Raw genomic sequence first — 19,296 nt, forward strand, 5'->3', positions numbered from 1 at the left:
CTGTTTCTCTCTTCACTGATACCATAAGATTAGCATTTTCATACTTTTGATTTTAGTTCAGATCTCCAACATTGGCTGCATGTTGCTTTTTTAATCTTATTGTAAACTAGTTTTACATTAAAGGCTAAATGTAGCTCTTTGGCTACAGGTGAGGTCCCAGAGGACTGAAAAATAGCCAATGTTGTCCCATTGTTTTGAAGAAGGATAGCAGGGATAATCCAGGAAAATACTGAAAAGATTAGCAGCAACAAAATCTATACACATTTAGAAACAAATGGACTTATTAGCAATAGACAGCATGGTATTGCGCAGGGGATGTTGTGCCTCACTAACTTGATCAAGCTTTTTGAGGTGGTGGCAAAAGTGATTGAAAAGGGAAAAGCGGGTGATGTCTACATGGACTTCAGTAAAGCATTTGACAAGATCCTTCATGGCAGACTGGTACAAAAGGTGACGTCACATGGTATCGGGGGTGAGCAGGCAAGATAGATACAGAACTGACTTAGTCATAGGAGAGAGGGTAGTGGTGGAAGGATGCTTTTCAGAATGGAGGGTTGTGACCAGTCGTGTTCCACAGGATCTCTGCTGTTCGTGGTTTACATAAAGGATTTGGACGAAAATGTAGCTGGTCTAATTGTTCAGTTTGCGGACGATACAAAGATTGGATAAGTTCGGATAGTAAGGAGGAATGTCAGAGGATACAGCAGGATATAAGAGATTATGCATTTTGGAAGGTCGAGTACAGATGGAAATTATGCAGTAAATGGCAAAACACTTAGAAGTATTGATATGCAGAGGGATCTAGGTGTCCAGGTCCACAAATCAGTAAAGCTCACAGTGCAAATAGATAAGGTAGTAAAAAAGGCCTATGGAATGCTTACCTTCATTGGAAGGGGTATTGAGTATAAGGACAGGCAAGTCATGCTCTAGCTTTAAAGAACTTTAGTTCGGCCACACTTACAATATTGCATACAGTTCTGGTCACCACACACCATAAGGATGTGGGATGCTTTGCAGAGGATATAGAAAACATTTACTAGGATGTTTTCTGGCATGGGGCTTTTAGCTATGAAGAAAGGTTGGAAAAACTGGGTTTGTTTTCTCTGAAATGCAGGAGGTGGAGGGGCAACCTGAAGGAAGTTTATAAGAATGTGAATGGTATGGATAGAGTAGAAAATATGAGGCTCTTCCCACACAGTGGAAGGGTTAATTATTAGGGTATACAGCTTCAAAGTGTTTGGGGGGGAGAGGATGTTGTGTGTGCGTCTTGGTTGGTTTAAAATAGTTGTGCGAAGCGAGTTTTCCACACAAAAGGTGGTGAGTGCCTGGAACACCCTGCCAAAGGAGGTGGTGGAAGCAGACAACAGAAGCATTCAAGAAGCACCTGGATGAATACTTGAACAGAAAGGAAATAGAGGAATGTGGATATTGTAAGTGAAGACAATTTTAGTATGGAAAGACACAATGTATTGGTGCATTGTGAGGACTGAATGGCCCATTCCTGTGTACATTCTTTGTTGTTCTTCTTACTCTGCTTGTATAACAGCAAAGAATAGTAGAAGTATAAAAGAAAGCAAAAACACTCTTGAAAATAACTTTAATTTATCCAGAATTTTGTGATCCACTTGGATGTTTCAAAACAGAGACATTTCTGACTTGCATACAACGTGAATTAATTGAACTAATGAAATTTGTACAAGGATTCCACAAAGAACATGTACACCCCTGGTTTCAATCATACAAAGCAGCTGCATGAGAATACAGCAAATTCCCTAAGTAGTTTACAATCAGAGCCATCACTAATAAACACATTAACATTTAGTGATTGCATATCAGAACTCTTGCACCTGTTGGTTTTTAGAAAGAGATCTACAAAGCAATGACAGTTTGGCAATGTAGAAAAAGCTACATTCTAACAGTAGCCCATTTCAAAGGATGGGAACAATTCTTGAAATAACTAAACAAAATTATGACAGTTAAAAAACATACAAACAGAAGTGATACAATTGGTTATGATTTAAAAATCCGTTTTACATTGAAGTGCTTTTAATCATAAAAAAGTAGGCTGCATGCTTATGTCCTGGGACCATTTTTGCTGATGCTCTAAGAAAGTAACACCAAGCTATACAAAGTTTTAACTGATTGCTTTAGTACAAATACGTTTTGCAATTAACCATTTGTGAACTGTAAGAAATGGCAAAATGTTCGAGTCTATTCACAGTGGTTCAAACTTCTTTTTCATTCGTGTGCACAATGAAACTAAGGCGTGTTTGTTGGCTACACAAGGCATTAAGGTAATTTGTGCTTCTTTTACAGCAGCAACTTCTGATGTCCAGAGATATGGTACTGTAAGATAACAATCATTTTCTTTTGGTATGCAATTTGATTGGCAATCTGTCCATTGTAACTATTTCCAGCAGTCCCTGTTATGTTTTATTGTCAACATGTTACCTTGACTGCTTCAAAAGAAGTTCTTTAAACCACTTGTTGACAGCAACATCCACACGCATTATGAAGCAAAAAGTAATAAGGAGGTAGATACTTGTCACAACAAAGCCCAAAGCCTCAAAAAGAAACCTGGGAAAGTAAAAAAAAATTACTCAAAGCTGGGAAATGATCAGTATTCTTATGTCAACACAAATAAAAATACTTGGCTTTTAATGACTGCATATGGGATTTATAATGAAGTGAGGGGTTACAGATAATGCTTGCAGACCACAATTGAAAGCCTCATTCTTCTACTTAATAATGTGTTATTGCCATCAAACATTAAAATACTCTAATATCACTTCACATCATATTAATATGGCCTACTACAAATGCACATAGCACTCAAATGTTTTATATACATCGGAAGTCACTATCATCCACTTGTAAGATATATTTTACCAGCATTTTAAAATTATAAAATAGAAAGAAAGAAATTTGTGGGTGATCTAGGTCAGATTGTTTCATCTTCTCCCAGTGTTCTAATTTGTATACAAAGTGAAGTATACCTCAAAAACTTTATTAATCTCATGCAAAGGAAGCAATTTTAAATGGTGCAGGTCTAAAAGCAGCCTCAGAAGGCCCGAAATCCTCAGATTGTAACCCCTGGTTCAGAACACACCTACCACTGGAAGCATCTTTCTGGTCTATTCTTGCTAGAATTTTATAAGTCTCTACGATATCTCCCCTTACTTGTCTAAACTCCAGCAAAAACAATCCTCACGTAGTCAAACTCTCCTCATACGACAGTCCCACCAACCCGGAATCAGCCGGGTAAACCTTCGCTGCACTCCTTCAATAGCAAGAGCTTCCTTCCTCAGAAAAGACGACCAAAACAGCACACAACTTTTCAAGTGTGAGCTCACCAATGCCCAGCATAATTGCAACAACACATCCCTGCTCCTGTACTCAAAACCTCGCACAATGAAGGCCAACATACCATTTGCCTTCTTTACTTCCTGCTGCACCTTCATGCCTACCTTCAGCAACTGATGCACAAGGACACCCAGGTCCCGCTGCACACTCCCCTCTCCCAATTTACAGCCAATCAGGTAGTAATCTGCCTTCTTGTTTTTATTTCCAAAATGAATAACCTCACACTTATACAAATTACACTGCATCTGCCATTGCTTTGTCCACTCACCCAGCCTGTCCAGATCATGCTGAAGGACCTCTGCATCCTCGTCACAGTACACTTTCCCAGCCAACTTGGTATCATCTGCAAACTTTGACATGTTACATTTTGTTCCCTCATCCAAATCATTAATATATATTGCGAATAGCTAGGATCCTAGCACCGATTCCTGCAGCACCCCACTAGTTACTACCTGTCATAGAGATGTACAGCACGGAAACAGATCCTTCGGTTCAACCCGTCCATGCCGACCAGATATCCCAACCCAATCTAGTCCCACCTGCCAGCACCCGGCCCATATCCGTCCAAAATCTTTCTATTCACATACCAATCCAAATGCCTCTTAAATGTTGAAATTATACCAGCCTCCACCACTTCCTGTGGCAGCTCATCCCATACATGTACCACTCTCTGTGTGAAAAAGTTGCCCTGTAGGTCTCTCTTATATCTTTCCCCTATCACCCTAAACCTGTGCCCTCTAGTTCTGGACTCCCTGACCCCAGGAAAAAGACTTTGCCTATTTACACAATCCATGTCCCTCATAACTTTGTAAACCTCTATAAGGTCACCCCTCACAGCCTCCAAGGGAGGGAAAACAGTCCCAGCCTAGTCAGACTCTCCCTATAGCTCAAACCCTCCAATTCTGGCAACATTCTTGTAAATCCTTTCTGAATCCTTTCAAGTTTCACAACATCTTTCCGATAGGAAGGAGACCAGAATATTCCAACAGTGGCCTAACCAATGTCCTGTACAGCCGCAACATGACCTCCCAACTCCTGTACTCAACACTCTGACCAATAAAGGAAAGCATACCAAATGCTTTCTTCACTATCCTATCTACCTGCGACTCCACTTTCAAGGAGCTATGAACCTGCACTCCAAGGTCTCTTTGTTCAGCAACACTCCCTCGGACCTTACCATTAAGTGTATATGTCCTGCTAAGATTTGCTTTCTCAAAATGCAGCATCTCGCATTTATCTGAATTAAACTCCATCTGCCACTTCTCAGCCCATTGGCCCATCTGGTCAAGATCCTCTTGTAATCTGAGGTAACCCTCTTTGCTGTCTACTACACCTCCAATTTTGGTGTCATCTGCAAACCTACTAACTGTACCTCTTCTGCTCGCATCCAAATCATTTATGTAAATGACAAAAAGTAGAGGACCCAGCACCGATCCTTGTGGCACTCCACTGGTCACAGGCCTCCAACTAAAAAACAACCCTCCACCACCACCTTCTGTCTTCTACCTTTGAGCCAGTTCTGTACCCAAATGGCTAGTTCTCCCTCTATTCCGTGAGATCTAACCTTGCTAATCAGTCTCCCATGGGGAACCTTGTCGAACGCCTTACTGAAGTCCGTAAAGATCACATCTATCACTCTGCCCTCATCAATCCTCTTTGTTCCCTTCTCAAAAAACTCAATCAAGTTTGTGAGACATGATTTCCCATGCACAAAGGACCTATTAATTCCTACTGTTTGGTTCCTCTCTGCCAACCAGTCTTTTTTCATCTCAATACACTTCCCCCAAACCCACGCACTTGAATCTTGCACAATAATCTCTTATCTGGGACTCTGTCATACACTTTCTGAAAGTCCAAATATACCACATAGTCTGACTCCCCCGTGTCAACTCTGCTAGTTACACCTTTACAGAATTCCAACAGATTTATAATGCATGATTTTCCCTTTCATAAATCCATGGTGACTCTCTGATTCTGCCACTACTTTCTAAATGCTCTGCTATGAAGGCCTTGATAATGGATTCGAGAATTTTCCCCATTAGACTTACAAGTTTTTAATTCCCTGTTTTCTCTCTACCTCCCTAATGTGCAGGACATGCAAGTCCCTGCAAAACTGAATGATAGGAATGGCAGGATTCAGGAACCATGGACGAAAGGGAAATTGTAAAATTAGTCAAAAGGAAAAAGGAAGTAGATGATAGATCTAGACAGCTACAAAATGATGAAGCCCTTGAGAAGTACAGAGAAATTAGGAGGAACTTAAACACAGAATTAGAAAGCTAAAAGGGGCCATGAAATGTTTTTAGCAAAGAGGATCAAGGAGAATCTAGAGGCTTTTTATGCATGTATTAGAAGAAAGAGGGTAGCAAGGGAAGGAGTAGGCCCACTCAAGGACAAAAAAAAGAGGGGAGTTATGCGAGGAACCATAGGAAGTGGGAGAGATCCTTATGAGTACTTTTTAAATCAGTATTCATCAAGGAGAAGGAAATGACTGATGTTGAGGTTGGGCCTGAGTGTGTGAATACTCTAGAGAATGCCATTATATTAATGGAAGAAATTTTGGGTAGACAAGTCTGCAGAGCCAAATTGAATCTATCCAAGGTTATCGTAAGAGGCAAAGGAAGAAATAATTGGGATACTGGCAGTATCTTCACATCCTCTTTGACCACAGGCAAGATTCCAGAGAACTGGAGATGAGCCAATGTTGTTCCTTTGTTTAAGAAAGGAAACAGGGATGATCCAGGGAATTATAGGTCCGCGAACCTGACATCTGTGGTGGGGAAGTTCTTGGAGAGGATACGGAGAGACAAAATGCATACATGCTTGGAAGAAAATGGACTAGTTAGTGACAGGCAGCATGATTTTGCATGGGGAAGGTGACGTCTCACTAACCTGATAGAATGTTTTGAAGAGTTAACAAGGATAATTATGAGGTAAGGGTTGTGAATGTAGTTTATATACACTTTAGCAAGGCATTTGATAAAGTCCCACATAGCAGATCGGTACAAAAACTAAACTCACATGGGATTCTGAGTAGGCTGGCTAAACGGATACAAAATTGGCTTGATCAATAGAAGACAGAGAGCAGTGGTGGAAGGATGTTTTTCAGAATGGAAACCAGTAACTAGTGGTGTTCCACAGAGATCAGTCTTAGGTCCTATGTTGTTTCATATTTATGATCAGGAGGAAAATACGCATGTCTGATTAGCAAGTTTGCAGATGATACGAAGATTGGTGGAGTTACTGATACTGCAAATGATTGTGAAAGGATCTAACAGGATAGATTGGTGACTTGAGCACAGAAATGGCAGGTAGAGTTTAATCCAGACAAATGCAAGGTGGTGCATTTGGAGGATCAAATTTAGGTGTGAATTATAGTGGAAATGGCAGAATCCCTCCTAACATTAACATTAGATGTCTCTGGACATAAAGGTTCACAGTTTCCTAAAAGTGGCTACACAAGTGGCCAAGATGATAAAGGAGGCATATGACATGCTTGCCTTCATAGGCAGGGACATGGAGTACAAGAGTTGGCAAACCATCTTGCAGCTATTTTGGTCGGCTCACTACCAGAAAGGCGTGGAAGCTTTGGAGAGAGTGCAGAAAAGATTCACCAGGATGTTGTCTGGTCTTGAGGGACTTGGCTATGAGGAGAAGTTAAAAAGGCTAGGATGGTTTTCATTGGAAAGACAGTGGACAAGAGGAAACCTGATAGGGGTCTACAAAATTATGAGCGGCATAGATAGGGTGCATAGTCAGAAGCTTTTGCTCAGGATTGAAATTTCAGTTACAAGGGGGCACAGGTTCAAGGTGGGCGGGGGGGAGGAGTTTAAGGGAGATGTGCAAGGGAAGTATTTCAGGCAGAGAGTGATAGAAGCCTGGAACACATTGCCAGAGGAGGTGGTGGAAGCAGGCACGTTGGCGACATTTAAGAATAGGGGGGAATAGAAGGATACGGGCCGAATAAGGGCAGAGATTTGTTTTTTTAGTTTAGTTAGGGCATGATGATCAGCACAGGCTTGGAGGACCAAAGGGCCTGTTCCTACTACTTTCGTTCTTTTCTTTGATCATATTGTGAAAGTTTATGGCCTCTAAACAACATTACCAAAGACTTCTAATGAAAGGGTAGCAACTATGTTGATACTTAGAAACAAATCAATTCTTATTAAATTGTTTCATTCAAATTTATGTTTCCTGATTGCTATTAGTTAACTACTCACTACTAATATTCAACATACTTTGGTGCGAAGATCTTCCACACCATTAAGTGTCTCCTCAATATAGCAACAGCACATACAGAGGCAAGGAGCTGTGTAAAGAAAAAAACAAGTCATACAATTTTCTTTAAATTTCAAGAGAGTATAAAACCTTTCATTGTAAGTTTCTGTCTTCAAATATAGGACAGCTTTTTTAAAAAAATAAGCATTTCCTCGTCTTCCTGTTTTAAATGACATTTGGAGCATTTCTGAAAATCAAGTGGTAATTCAGACTTTTGTCAGTTTGTTTAAATACCTCTAATTAAAGCCATTCTGTCGGAACAGTTCGTAGTTAATTTCTCGAACTGACACATAAAAACTCGCTTCAAAGCAAAATTAGTCATGAAAATATTTATCTTTCTCCCCATTGGTAGGTTTTAGATGTATTGTGTTCACTCACACCATTAACTTTATTATTCACCTCTAGATTCAAGTTATCAAAGTCCCTGCCCATTTCATAAAGAGAAATAATGCCTACATGAACAAATCATTTACTCCAAAAGTTCATCAGAGCAAAAAAAAATACTCAAATTAACCTCAAATCTTTCTGAAGTTTCTCCTTGTTATCAAACATAATACAGTCATAATTTTCAAAATTTCAGTGTGAACACTACCCTGTCTCAATTGCTTTGAACTACCTATCTAGTCTCCACAGGACAGTTGCATCAGGTGACAACAAAGAACAGAAAAATCCTTTTCCCATCCAACTGGATCGCACATTACTGAAAAAACAAATATGGTTCTGACTTTTGAGACAATAGTCTCATTTTGAATGTTACAATGCTCTCAAGATTCACTTACATTTTTACTACCCAAATCTCTCCTACTTTCTATGCTTTCATTACGAACAATAATGCTATTGAAAACTATGCATTTTTGGTGACAAAAAAAATCTCACGTGTGCATTAAGTACTTGCAGTTTACTGAAGTAAGATAAGATGGACAGTAAGTTACTCATCTCTGAGCTAACATATATTTACACACCAGAACATCAACTCCTCCTAAATCACTTCTCACATCAGTCACTCCTATTCAGTTTCTAGTTGAGACAGGCACATTAGTTCCAAATTATATACAGAGCCTTTAAACTTTATAGAAATAGGAGAATTTATTTCCATTTGTCTCAGCTGGATTCAAAACCAAGCTTTCTTTTTAATTCATTCACAGGACGTTACTGGCCAAGCTTAATTTATTGTACATTAAAGTGCAGTGGCAAGTTGCATTCTTGAATACCTTCTTGTAGCTTGCTCAGATCAGACAGAAGTTAAGGGTTACACACATTGCTTTGGTTTGAAGTCACATATAGGCAGATTAAATATTTCAATGCAGGAAATAGTCAAGGGGAATCTTCAATTAATGAATGATTTTCATGCATTTACTTTCTATGAATGTTCAGATTAATTAGTCATTTTGACTACACTCAACTACGTTATTCTATTTTAAACACCCACCATCTGATGTACACTGTGCTATTCATCAAACAGTAAAATGCTATGGTGGAACAATGACAGTAATCAAAGTACTTTTATACTGAACAGACAAGGTACCTGCACACCGTAGACAAATAAGTATCGCATTCCCAGTTGCAGCAAGGCTGCAGAAAACATCTGAGGTTTTTCTCGCAATCTCATCTCCATTACTTGATCTTCATCGCCAGATTCCTTTTTAATGTTCTTGCTTTTACAGCTTTTCACTTCACGAACAAATGGCCAAAGCAGCAACAAGGGACATCCAACTACCTCAAGAATATAACTGAAAAGTCAGTTAAAAGTTTCAATGCATTTATTGCAAGGCTGATACTTTCCCATTAATGTGCTCTTAAACACCAATTCTATCAATGAAATGTATCCATAATAATTTAGTTCCCCAAGAATCTAATATTGAGCAAGTAAAATCATGATAAGCAAAACACCTACACACTGCTTTCTGTAATAATTAGACCTCCTTTATCGCCTATCCTAGAAAAGGTGACTGACAGTGTAGATCCTCTGTGTCTTGTATTCATTTTCAGGTAAATTAACACAGAAGCGGCACGGTGGCACAGTGGTTAGCACTGCTGCCTCACAGCGCCAGAGACCTGGGTTCAATTCCCGACTCAGGTGACTGACTGTGTGGAGTTTGCACGTTCTCCCTGTGTCTGCGTGGGTTTCCTCCGGGTGCTCCGGTTTCCTCTCACAGTCCAAAGATGTGCGGGTCAGGTGAATTGGCCATGCTAAATTGCCCGTAGTGTTAGGTAAGGGGTAAAACGTAGGGGTATGGGTGGGTTGCGCTTCGGCGGGTCGGTGTGGACTTGTTGGGCCAAAGGGCCTGTTTCCACACTGTAAGTAATCTAATCTAATCAAAGAAGATGGGAAATGGTGCTAAATGTACATCAACATTATGAAGGGTCATGTCCAATTGTGGGTACTACATTTTAAGAAGGAGATGAAAATTGCTAAACAGATTTATCAGAATGGTTTCCAGGCTGAGGGATTGTGGTCACATGGACAAACTAGAGAAGCTGGAATTGTTGCCCTTCAGAGGAAAAAAGTCAAGATGAGTGGTAGAGCTTTATTTCAAGGGTTTGGATAGAGTGAGTAAATAGAAATTGTTTGCAAAGCCTAAGTGGGCAGTAACCAGAGGGGAAAGATTTTAATTTTGGCAACAAAAAACAAAGCAGAGATTATGTAAAGAAAAACTTTTTAAACAACTAATCTTTAGGATTTAGAATGCATGGTCTGCTATAATAGTTCATGTTATTTCAGTATTAGCAGTCAAAGATATATTAGATAAAACATGAAGGATTAAATTGCAGGGATTAGGGTAAAAGCAGGTGAGTGGGTCTAACTGAAACAGTCATCAAAACTGCTGGACAAACTTCATGGGCTTCTTCTTTATTATATTGTTCAATAATTAGGATCATGTAATTCCCTTTCGTCCAAGAACCAAATCTAGTCAGTTGGCCTCAGTTACAAAGTGGGGAGTATTGTGCCTGTTCTGACACAGTGGTAATGTCCCTACCTCTAAGCCAGAGGGCCTAGGTTCAAGTCCCACCTGCATCAGGAGTTGCGTCATAATATCTCTGGAAAGATTGATTAAATAAAACAGATTTGTGTATCAAAATAAAGGTGATACTCATGGCACTAACCCTTATTTGTGCACAAACAGTACACTGACTTCAGAAAAAAAGTATATATACTATGTTTAAGTGGCAATATCCAAGTATGCTTCCTCATCAGTTCCCTGAAAACTAAGCTTTACTATTTTTCTCTCAAATAACAAATTGAATGTTGAGATTACTGCATTTGATTTTGGATCTTGCATCTACCTCTTTTTCAAATGTTTTCCTGTTGTTCTTTTTTAATAGTGTCGCTGTCTCAACTATTTCTTGTGCATTCCATGATGCAACACAACTACATAAAAACTACGATAAAGCTGATGAAATAATGCCCAACAAAGAGTCACTAATTTCAGAAATGGCAATAGGGACTGATTAAGCACTGAAGTTCATAATAAAGTACAATTAACCTCAAAATTACAGTATGTTCAACTACTTCCAGAAAGATCAGATTTTCTTAAGATGCATTATTTGAAGTCACATGGAGACCATTGTAGAACTTATTACAGTATATGTTTAAATGACTTGGAAAATTATGTGGTTGATGTTTAAAGGGATCCATAACAGGCAATCAGCCTGTGACGACAACAGCACGTTTAATTCCATAGTAATATTATGTAGAGATTAAATTCAAAGATTAATTGTGAAACAATTATATAATTACCTGCAAACAGTATATGAGATGCAAAAGTGTTCATTCCTACCAGCAGTGCTGGCAATATATTGGTGCTATGTCCTTCAATGAATCCAACAAAAGCTGCATTCCACTGGATCGCTGGGAATGTTGGCTGATGCCCTGTAGCATAAAAGAACTGTGTAGCTGTGAAGGCCCAGGCTGTAACTGCATACCAAGGAACAGAGAAATAACCTTCCAAAAAAAAAAATAACTTACATCAGTGCTAAACATTGGTAAGATTATGGGAGGAAATCAAATCTCAACTAAGGACTAATTTGAAAAGCAATTTCTTAGACTTCTGTCAGAACTTCAGCACTAAAGAAGTGATGTCAGGAAATTCAAACTACATAAACTATAACTTATGAATTTTACCATATTCCATCACAAGTTATGTATACAAAATAATCACACTCAGATAAGTGCATGTCATGAGATACCAAGTCACTTAATCAACTATTGAGGATTGACTGTAGAAACGATTCAAGGTAAATACAATTCAAAATTGTAACTAAGAGTGATTCTTTTTATCCTCAGAATGTGGTAAAACACTTCCATTCATTTATTGCTTTTTGTGATCTCAGTAAATCACACATTCTTCCTGTTTCAACCAGCGATGTTTCGCCAACTAGGCAGTCTAGAAACAGGGGACAAGAGTCTCAGAATAAGAGGTAGGCAATTTGGAATAAGAGGAATTTCTTCACCCAGGTAAATGAATAATTGGAATTCTCTACCCAGAGGACTGTGGAATTTCAGTTATTGAGCTTGTTTGAGACAGAGATTGATAGGCTTCGATATAATAAACATATCAAGGGAGATGGAGATAGTGTTGGAAAATGGCATGGAGGTAAACCAGGCACGATCCTGGTGAATGACACAGCAGACTTGATGGACTGAAAGGCCGATTCCTGCTATTCCCTATACTTAACCCAATTTGGAGAAAGTGAAGACTGCACATGCTGGAGATCAAAGTCAAGAAGTGCGGTGCTGGAAAAGCACAGCTGAAAATTCAGTATCCGAGGAGCAGGAGAGTCGATGTTTTCAGCATAAGCTCAATCCCATAATGAACTCTATCCCCAACCTCCTATATATGAACTAAAGAAATGGCACGTCATCTTTAAATTAGTCATTTTATAGTCTTCTGAACTCAAGTATTAATTCACTAAGTTTAGATCATAACCTCTATCTTTTTTTTCCAGAGATCTGTGGGTGAGGAATCTGTTATTTTCATTCACAAAACCATTTTTGCTTCTTTACCCATCTCAATAGCTCCTTTGTCACTTCATCTTTTCTGCTTTTCACTCCATCATACACACACTTTTGTTCTTCTTTTAACAAAATATCCTACTTCTGAACTTCAAAAACATTTGTTAAATTCCCAATTTTTCGACAAGATTAACTGTTCCTCTCTCCACAGATGCTGCCTAACCTACTAAGTATTTCCAGCATTTTTCTGCAAAGTTTTGCTCATGTATCCATTCACTTCATGTGTCAGCTCTTTTGAAATCATTAACTAGACAGTTTCATATCATTTCCTTTTCAAACAATAATCGTCTCACTTTCTAAAAATATGGATTCTGCTTTAGACGTTTTCTTCTGCTAGGGCACACCAAGTACAGTAAACTTTGTCTTAACTGGTACTTTATGAACTGGCAATCTAAACAAACAAAAATTATATACCTCAAATAAGAGAAGTTTACTGTATTTTTGTAATCTCTGCAATGTCCAATTACCCAGCTGAGGGTGCAAGTGAGAAGGCTCATTGCTGTTAAGTTTTATTTAAGGCAAAGTTGCATTATTATTTAAGTGATTTATGCTCCAAGTATAAAAGTAATGTGTATACTCCCTGCAATATTACTTGGTGTGCGTTTTCACATTGGTTATATCGACCTCTTGATCCATATTTCCATGTCTCATGTGAAGATTATAAATTTGTGTTTTATAGAAGCTAACATTACTGACTATGATTTGTTTTTAGGTTTGTTTAATCAGTCCCTGTCTCATGTCTGATATTGTCTTAATGATTCTCTTCTGTCCCCTCTCTTGGATTGAGGATCTTTCCTGAAGTAAACCCCACGAATTTAAGTTCTGCAGAATATCTTTAGGTCAATGGAACTTTTCATGCTTGAGTTCATGGGCACAATAAGACAGATATAAAAAACATAGATTTGCACAGTGGAAATGATTCAGCTTAAATATAAAAACTAAACATGTTGCATTGAAACTCGATCAAAGCAAACTATTATTTACAAACCCTGAAAAGTGCTGTTACTTACACATCCATGCTTTAAATGACCTATTAATTGAAGCTACTACATACCAGTGTTATTGGATTGTAAAGAAAGATTCCTTGTTGTACCATGTATCTCAAGGAAAGAAAATCCCTCCAAGAATAACAGCAGGAAAGCCAGTGACATTCGCTCATTATGCAACATAATAAGTAACAACGTCAAAAGAGTAAGGATGGTGATGAGAGCAGCAGAATATACAGTTCCCAATCCATAAGCAGCCATTGTCCGAGTCTTTGTTTGGTTGTCATTAAAATGTATGCTCATAGCTTTCTGCATCTTACGGTAGATCAATGGGACTACATGCAAAGAGTCAACTTCTGTTGCCATAGAGTCTTTGTAGGAAGGGACAAGAGTTTCATCAGACTCCCTACTGTCTTTTATGAATACGGTGATTGGATTCCATAGGACGATAAGGAAGCCTGTTATTATGAGCACAAAGACAATGCCTGGGATAATGATCATAATCTTCTTAGTCAGATCTTGAAGTTTAATGGAGGTTTCTTCTGAAGCAGCATTCACAGCCCAATAGCAGCATAAACAAAACACAATAAATGGAAAACCCAAACGTATAAAAAACACAACCAAGTGTGAACTATTAAGGTTGCCATAATGAAGGAACCATCTTCGTATGAGGTAAACTAAGGCTCCAAGTGATGACACAGACAGGATATAATGGAAATTCTTTTGCTGACTATTACTTATCCTTGACAAAGGTTTCAGAAACGGTGAAGGCTCACAGTCTGCAATTTCTTCCCGACAGTGATAAAAATTGCTGGAAAAAAGAATACAGACCATAAAGGTCATCATGAACACAATTAAATAACAAGATTCTCGTTTGTATGACATGGAACCAGAATTCTTTTGTATATCTGGCACAAATGGTGTATTCAAACAATAACTGGTAAGTTTTCCATTCCATTTTAGTTTCAAGACAGTAAAGGTTACAAGCGATTTCAAAAGGAATGATACTACTTGCCCTTCAGTTATTACAAAGCTATTAGAAAACATAGCCAAGCACCGTAATAAGAGAATTCCCAAAGGTATAAAAAATTTGAGCCAACTTTTCCATTTCTGTTGATTACAAATGTCGGAACTTTGGATCAGTTTATTTGAGTGATTATGTTTCTTGCGTTCCAGTCTCCAGAAGTTCCAATGGAAGCTCACGTGTGATCCAAATGCTATCCAAAAACATATCATCAGTGGTTCCATTGTAATGCCCGATATCAGCATCCAGAAATAAACTGTTAATCCAGCAGTCAGACCCCAGATAACTGGATACAAAAGCAACTGCTTGTACAAAGATTCAAATGTTGATGCAGTTTCTGATACCAGAAAACAATGCATGCATGTTGCTGCTAAAAGTACAATGCCGTAAAGCATGTGTGCTGGATTGAATCGTGCCCATGATTCTCGACACACCTCTTTGGTCTCTCTCAAGTAGCGTTGCTGTGTGAATAACAGATTTTGAAACCTTGTGTGAAAATCTTGGTCAGGAACAACTTTTTCAGATTTCTGCATGATTGTAATCAGGTCATTATACTCCATCACTACAGTGGAGAACAATTCCTTCAGATATTTCAGCTTTGTCGCAGGAAGATCCTTAGCAGCATAAGAGTAGGATTCCAAAAATCGATTCACCTATACAACAACATAAGAAGGTTGGAAAGAAGTTACTTAAATTTACACAGCACTTCTCAAGATGACAAATATTTCTAAGTTCACAGCCAATGAACTACTTTTCAAGTACAGTGAACTGTTATATGCTATAACTGTTATAGGAAATATGACAACCAGCCTATACATAAACTCTCATATATAGCAATGTGATAATTCCCAAAAAATCTGTTTTTTAAAATATATTTGAGGGATATATATTGACCAAAACACCAGAAATAATGCTCCTTCTCCTTCTTGATATAGTATTGTGAGATCAAATACATCCCGTGAAGCAGGCAATTGGGGCTTTTGTATAGCATCTCATTCAAAGGACAAAAGACTTTTATGTCCACATGTCATAAGATAATTAAAGATATGTTCGCGCCTTGCAGCTCAGCGAGCAAACCTACATCCAGAACCTCAACCTGAGCTACAAATCTTATCCAAACTCATTTTCTGGATCTATTCAGAAAATGTCTCCTTTATCTTACTTGTACTTTACCAACAATTATATGCCAAGAATTATTTAACCCCATGAACTGCAAAAAAAACTCTACAGAGGAAGCACTAAACTATAAGTCACCTCTTCATTTGAAAACATAAACTTAATTCCAAGAAACTCATCTGAGATTAACACATTTATACAGCTCCTTGTTAAGTGGTCAGGAAATGGGCCTTCCAATCAGTTAGCTGTCCTTTGACAGCTAACCACGCTGGTCTTGAGACAAGTGTCACAAATTTCACTATTGATTGATATGTAATGATGAGCACTGTAAACAATGTTTTTAAACATAAAAAGGAGGATAGAATTGAACACACGTAATTCCTAACTGGATAAAATATTCAAAGGTTTTGGATCGGTCTCAAACCCGTTGATCAGAATCATTGTAGTGAAAAGAAAATTAAAGTCCACAGCATCCTATGACGTAGGATCTCTATTGGGTTATCAGATTAAACATTTCATTTTGAAGGGTTAAACTTCAATACGGAGTATTGCATAAGCCTGGGAAAGGTGAACACCTATCTATCTAATCCTCAGCAAAGATATTTATAATAATTGGCCTCAGTCCAGATTTTCAAATATTTCTGAATTCTACTTAAAGTAGATAGATCCTGATGGACACAACTTGGCATAGCATACATAGAAAATAATTTGTACAAATTCATATGGAACTTTTCATGCAGTAACATATTATTAGCTAATGCAAAGTCTTCAGAATTCAGAATGAGAATGTTTCCAGTGTTTTGAGCACTGATCAAGAATGGAAAGTTCCACTCCTTTTATCCAAAATTTTTTTTGATCTTATCATTTAAATTTTTACGTGTCAACTAAAAATCTTATATTTTTCTCCTTTTGCATGAAGACTGGAGCACAACATTCATTAAGAACCATGTTCATATCTTCATGTTGCTTCAGAGTGGAGTGCAACATTCATTTAGAACCATATCAACATCCACTATCTCTCTAACCAGCTTAGTCTTTTAGTAAACTCTACTCTTTCCTTAATATGTGTATTTATAAAGCATGCTTGGGATTTTCTTGACTTTACTTGTAAATATTTTCTCATACCCTCTTTTGCTTTTGTAATTTCCTTAAGCTCACATTACTGCACCAACCTATTTGTAAATATGTCTGACAAAGTCTTATGTTTCCTCCCTCTGGCAAACATGACAAGTCGGAGCCACAACCCAACCAATATAATCCACATAATCTCTTGAAACTGCATAAAAATAGTAATGCTATGCATCTCTCCAATCTACTATCCTTTCTGTACAGGAGAATTTGGAATACTCTTTTTTTTTGTCTAAGAGTCATCACGGTCAATGTAAAATTATAGTACACAATAGGCTCATCATGGAAACATTTTCTGAAATTAGAAACACTTTACCCATTTAGTCAAACAAACAGAAAAACAAACTTTAAAACTGCTTATTCACTATCAAAAACAATTATCTGAAAAAGAGACATGGTAATTGTTCACATGACTACATATTTTTTGGAAAGCAACTAAATCATAGCGGTCTGTGATTTGATCACATGGACAATAATTAAGATGGGTGAAACTTGGGGCGAGAATAATTATAATTAACTATTTAATAACAAAAGTATCACCTGACAAATCTTGCAATACTGTACCTGTATAGCATTGATATGTAGTGCTTTTGCCTGTTCAAGATACTGATTATCATCCAGCTTTGGTTCAGAGATAAACAAGTCCACCATCACCATTCCTATATTACTATAAGGAATAGGAATCCCCAGAAGGAGAGCTAAGGTTGGTACAAGATCTATCTGAGATACGACATTCGAGTCCTAAATGGACAGAGATTTTATAGATAAACAAAAATGAAGAAAATTATTGAAGTAATTACATAACCACCTCTGCAATGCATGCATTTAATAGAAACAGAAATAGTCAAGCTTGATTTTTCACCATTTTAAATGCAAGGTCTTTACTAGTAATTTTCCAGACTATATTAATGACATTTTGAATTGCATATAATCTCAAACAGAATTTATATTAGAATCTGTTCTTAAATTAAAATGCTTAATTTTGTTGTTAATAGGGGATAAATACACATTCTTTCTCTTCTTTCAATTCTCTGTTCATACAGCCAGACACAAGGTAGAAGAATGTAAAGTACTGCAATTTGGAACATAAAACTAGGACAAATGATGTGACCTGAATGGTCTAAATTTAAAAGAAAAACCCAATGGTTCACATATAAACCTTAAGGATGGCAGGAAAAATTCATTAACTCATTCAGGATGCTGGGCTTTTTTTGTTTAAACTTAAAGATAAGGGACAAAAGCAAGACAGTTATAGGAAGTAAAGATTAAAAGAATAGGATAAAACATTTATGACTGATTAAATGCTAACTAGAGAACATTGTATCTCACTTTTGGCAACAGACTTTTAAGAATGATGAGAAAGGATTGAAGAGGGTGCATAGGAGAAAGGCACCAGAACTTTGGGTTCGTAACAAAATCCAGACAGAGATAGGATTTCTTTTCATAGACAAGATTAGAGTGTTGCTGGAAAAGCACAGCAGGGCAGGCAGCATCTGAAGAGCGGGAAAATCGACTTTTCGGGCATTTTGAATCTGATCTCCAGCATCTGCAGACTTCACTTTCACCTCGTTCTTTTTCATTGAGTCAATTCCATTATACAAATTGCAATGGCTAAATGGGTGGTGGGAGCTGCTACTGCTGCTAGTAACTTTCAAAAGACAATTAGATATCTTCTCTGAAAGAAACAAAAATACCAGGAAAGAACAAGCAAAATGGATTAAATGCTTGTTACAAAATGAAACTCAGACACAGTTGGCTGAATGGCCTGTTTTTATTCCGTAAGATTCAATGAAAATATGGAGCTGTGTTGTTTATTTTACAAAGTATAATACATGCTGTAACAAGGGTTCCTAACTTAGATCAGAAATATTCCAGAAGGTGCCTCATCACCTACAATTCCACCATTACTCATCTGACATGTTGATTCTTAGTGGCCAGCCCTCTGCACTCCAATCCAACACAAACGTTCGCTGATTCAGGATTGGCAAGTTGGATGTTCTCCCATTGTGTTATAAAATGCTATATAAATACAAATTATTTTTCTGGTTGGATATGTTGCTGTTTCCAAAAACATCATTTTTCAAATGAGCACATAGCTCTTTCTTATATTATGTAATGCAAATAGAATTGCGGATTCCATCAGGGCTCAATCAGTAGACAGTTTAACAATGATACTGAGTAATGTGTGAGCAGAAAGATAAATGCAAAAATACTCTGGCTGCTGCATATTTGAAATATAAACAAAAACGCTGCAAACACTCAGCAATCAAAGCTAGGTGGGATCCCTGCTTTATTTGTGGATAACCTCACATATTTAAACAGGAAGAAAAATATCACAAAACACTTTCAACACAGGTGGCCATTTGGCCCATTATGTTTTACCAGCT

General features: G+C 37.7%; 1 protein-coding gene across 3 annotated transcripts in view; it reads right to left on the reverse strand.

The window, feature by feature from the left end:
- Window positions 1-1,587: 1,587 nt before the first annotated feature.
- Window positions 1,588-19,296, reverse strand: part of pigo (phosphatidylinositol glycan anchor biosynthesis, class O) — a 30,825-nt gene continuing 13,116 nt past the window's right edge. Inside the window, exons 5-10 of one of the 3 annotated variants that reach the window (XM_060822027.1) lie at window positions 17,474-17,650; window positions 13,710-15,318; window positions 11,381-11,584; window positions 9,167-9,354; window positions 7,602-7,672; window positions 1,588-2,577 (exon numbers count right to left, since the gene is read on the reverse strand). In XM_060822027.1, the coding sequence (XP_060678010.1) occupies window positions 2,448-2,577; window positions 7,602-7,672; window positions 9,167-9,354; window positions 11,381-11,584; window positions 13,710-15,318; window positions 17,474-17,650 (2,379 nt within the window). In that variant the 3' untranslated portion in view covers window positions 1,588-2,447. Of the gene's footprint in view, window positions 2,578-7,601; window positions 7,673-9,166; window positions 9,372-11,380; window positions 11,585-13,709; window positions 15,319-17,473; window positions 17,651-19,296 lie in introns of those variants that run through there. The other 2 variants (XM_060822068.1, XM_060822094.1) reach the window with 2 other exon arrangements.

Source organism: Hemiscyllium ocellatum, chromosome 1 (assembly GCF_020745735.1).
Source record: "Hemiscyllium ocellatum isolate sHemOce1 chromosome 1, sHemOce1.pat.X.cur, whole genome shotgun sequence".
Classification (NCBI taxonomy): domain Eukaryota; kingdom Metazoa; phylum Chordata; class Chondrichthyes; order Orectolobiformes; family Hemiscylliidae; genus Hemiscyllium; species Hemiscyllium ocellatum.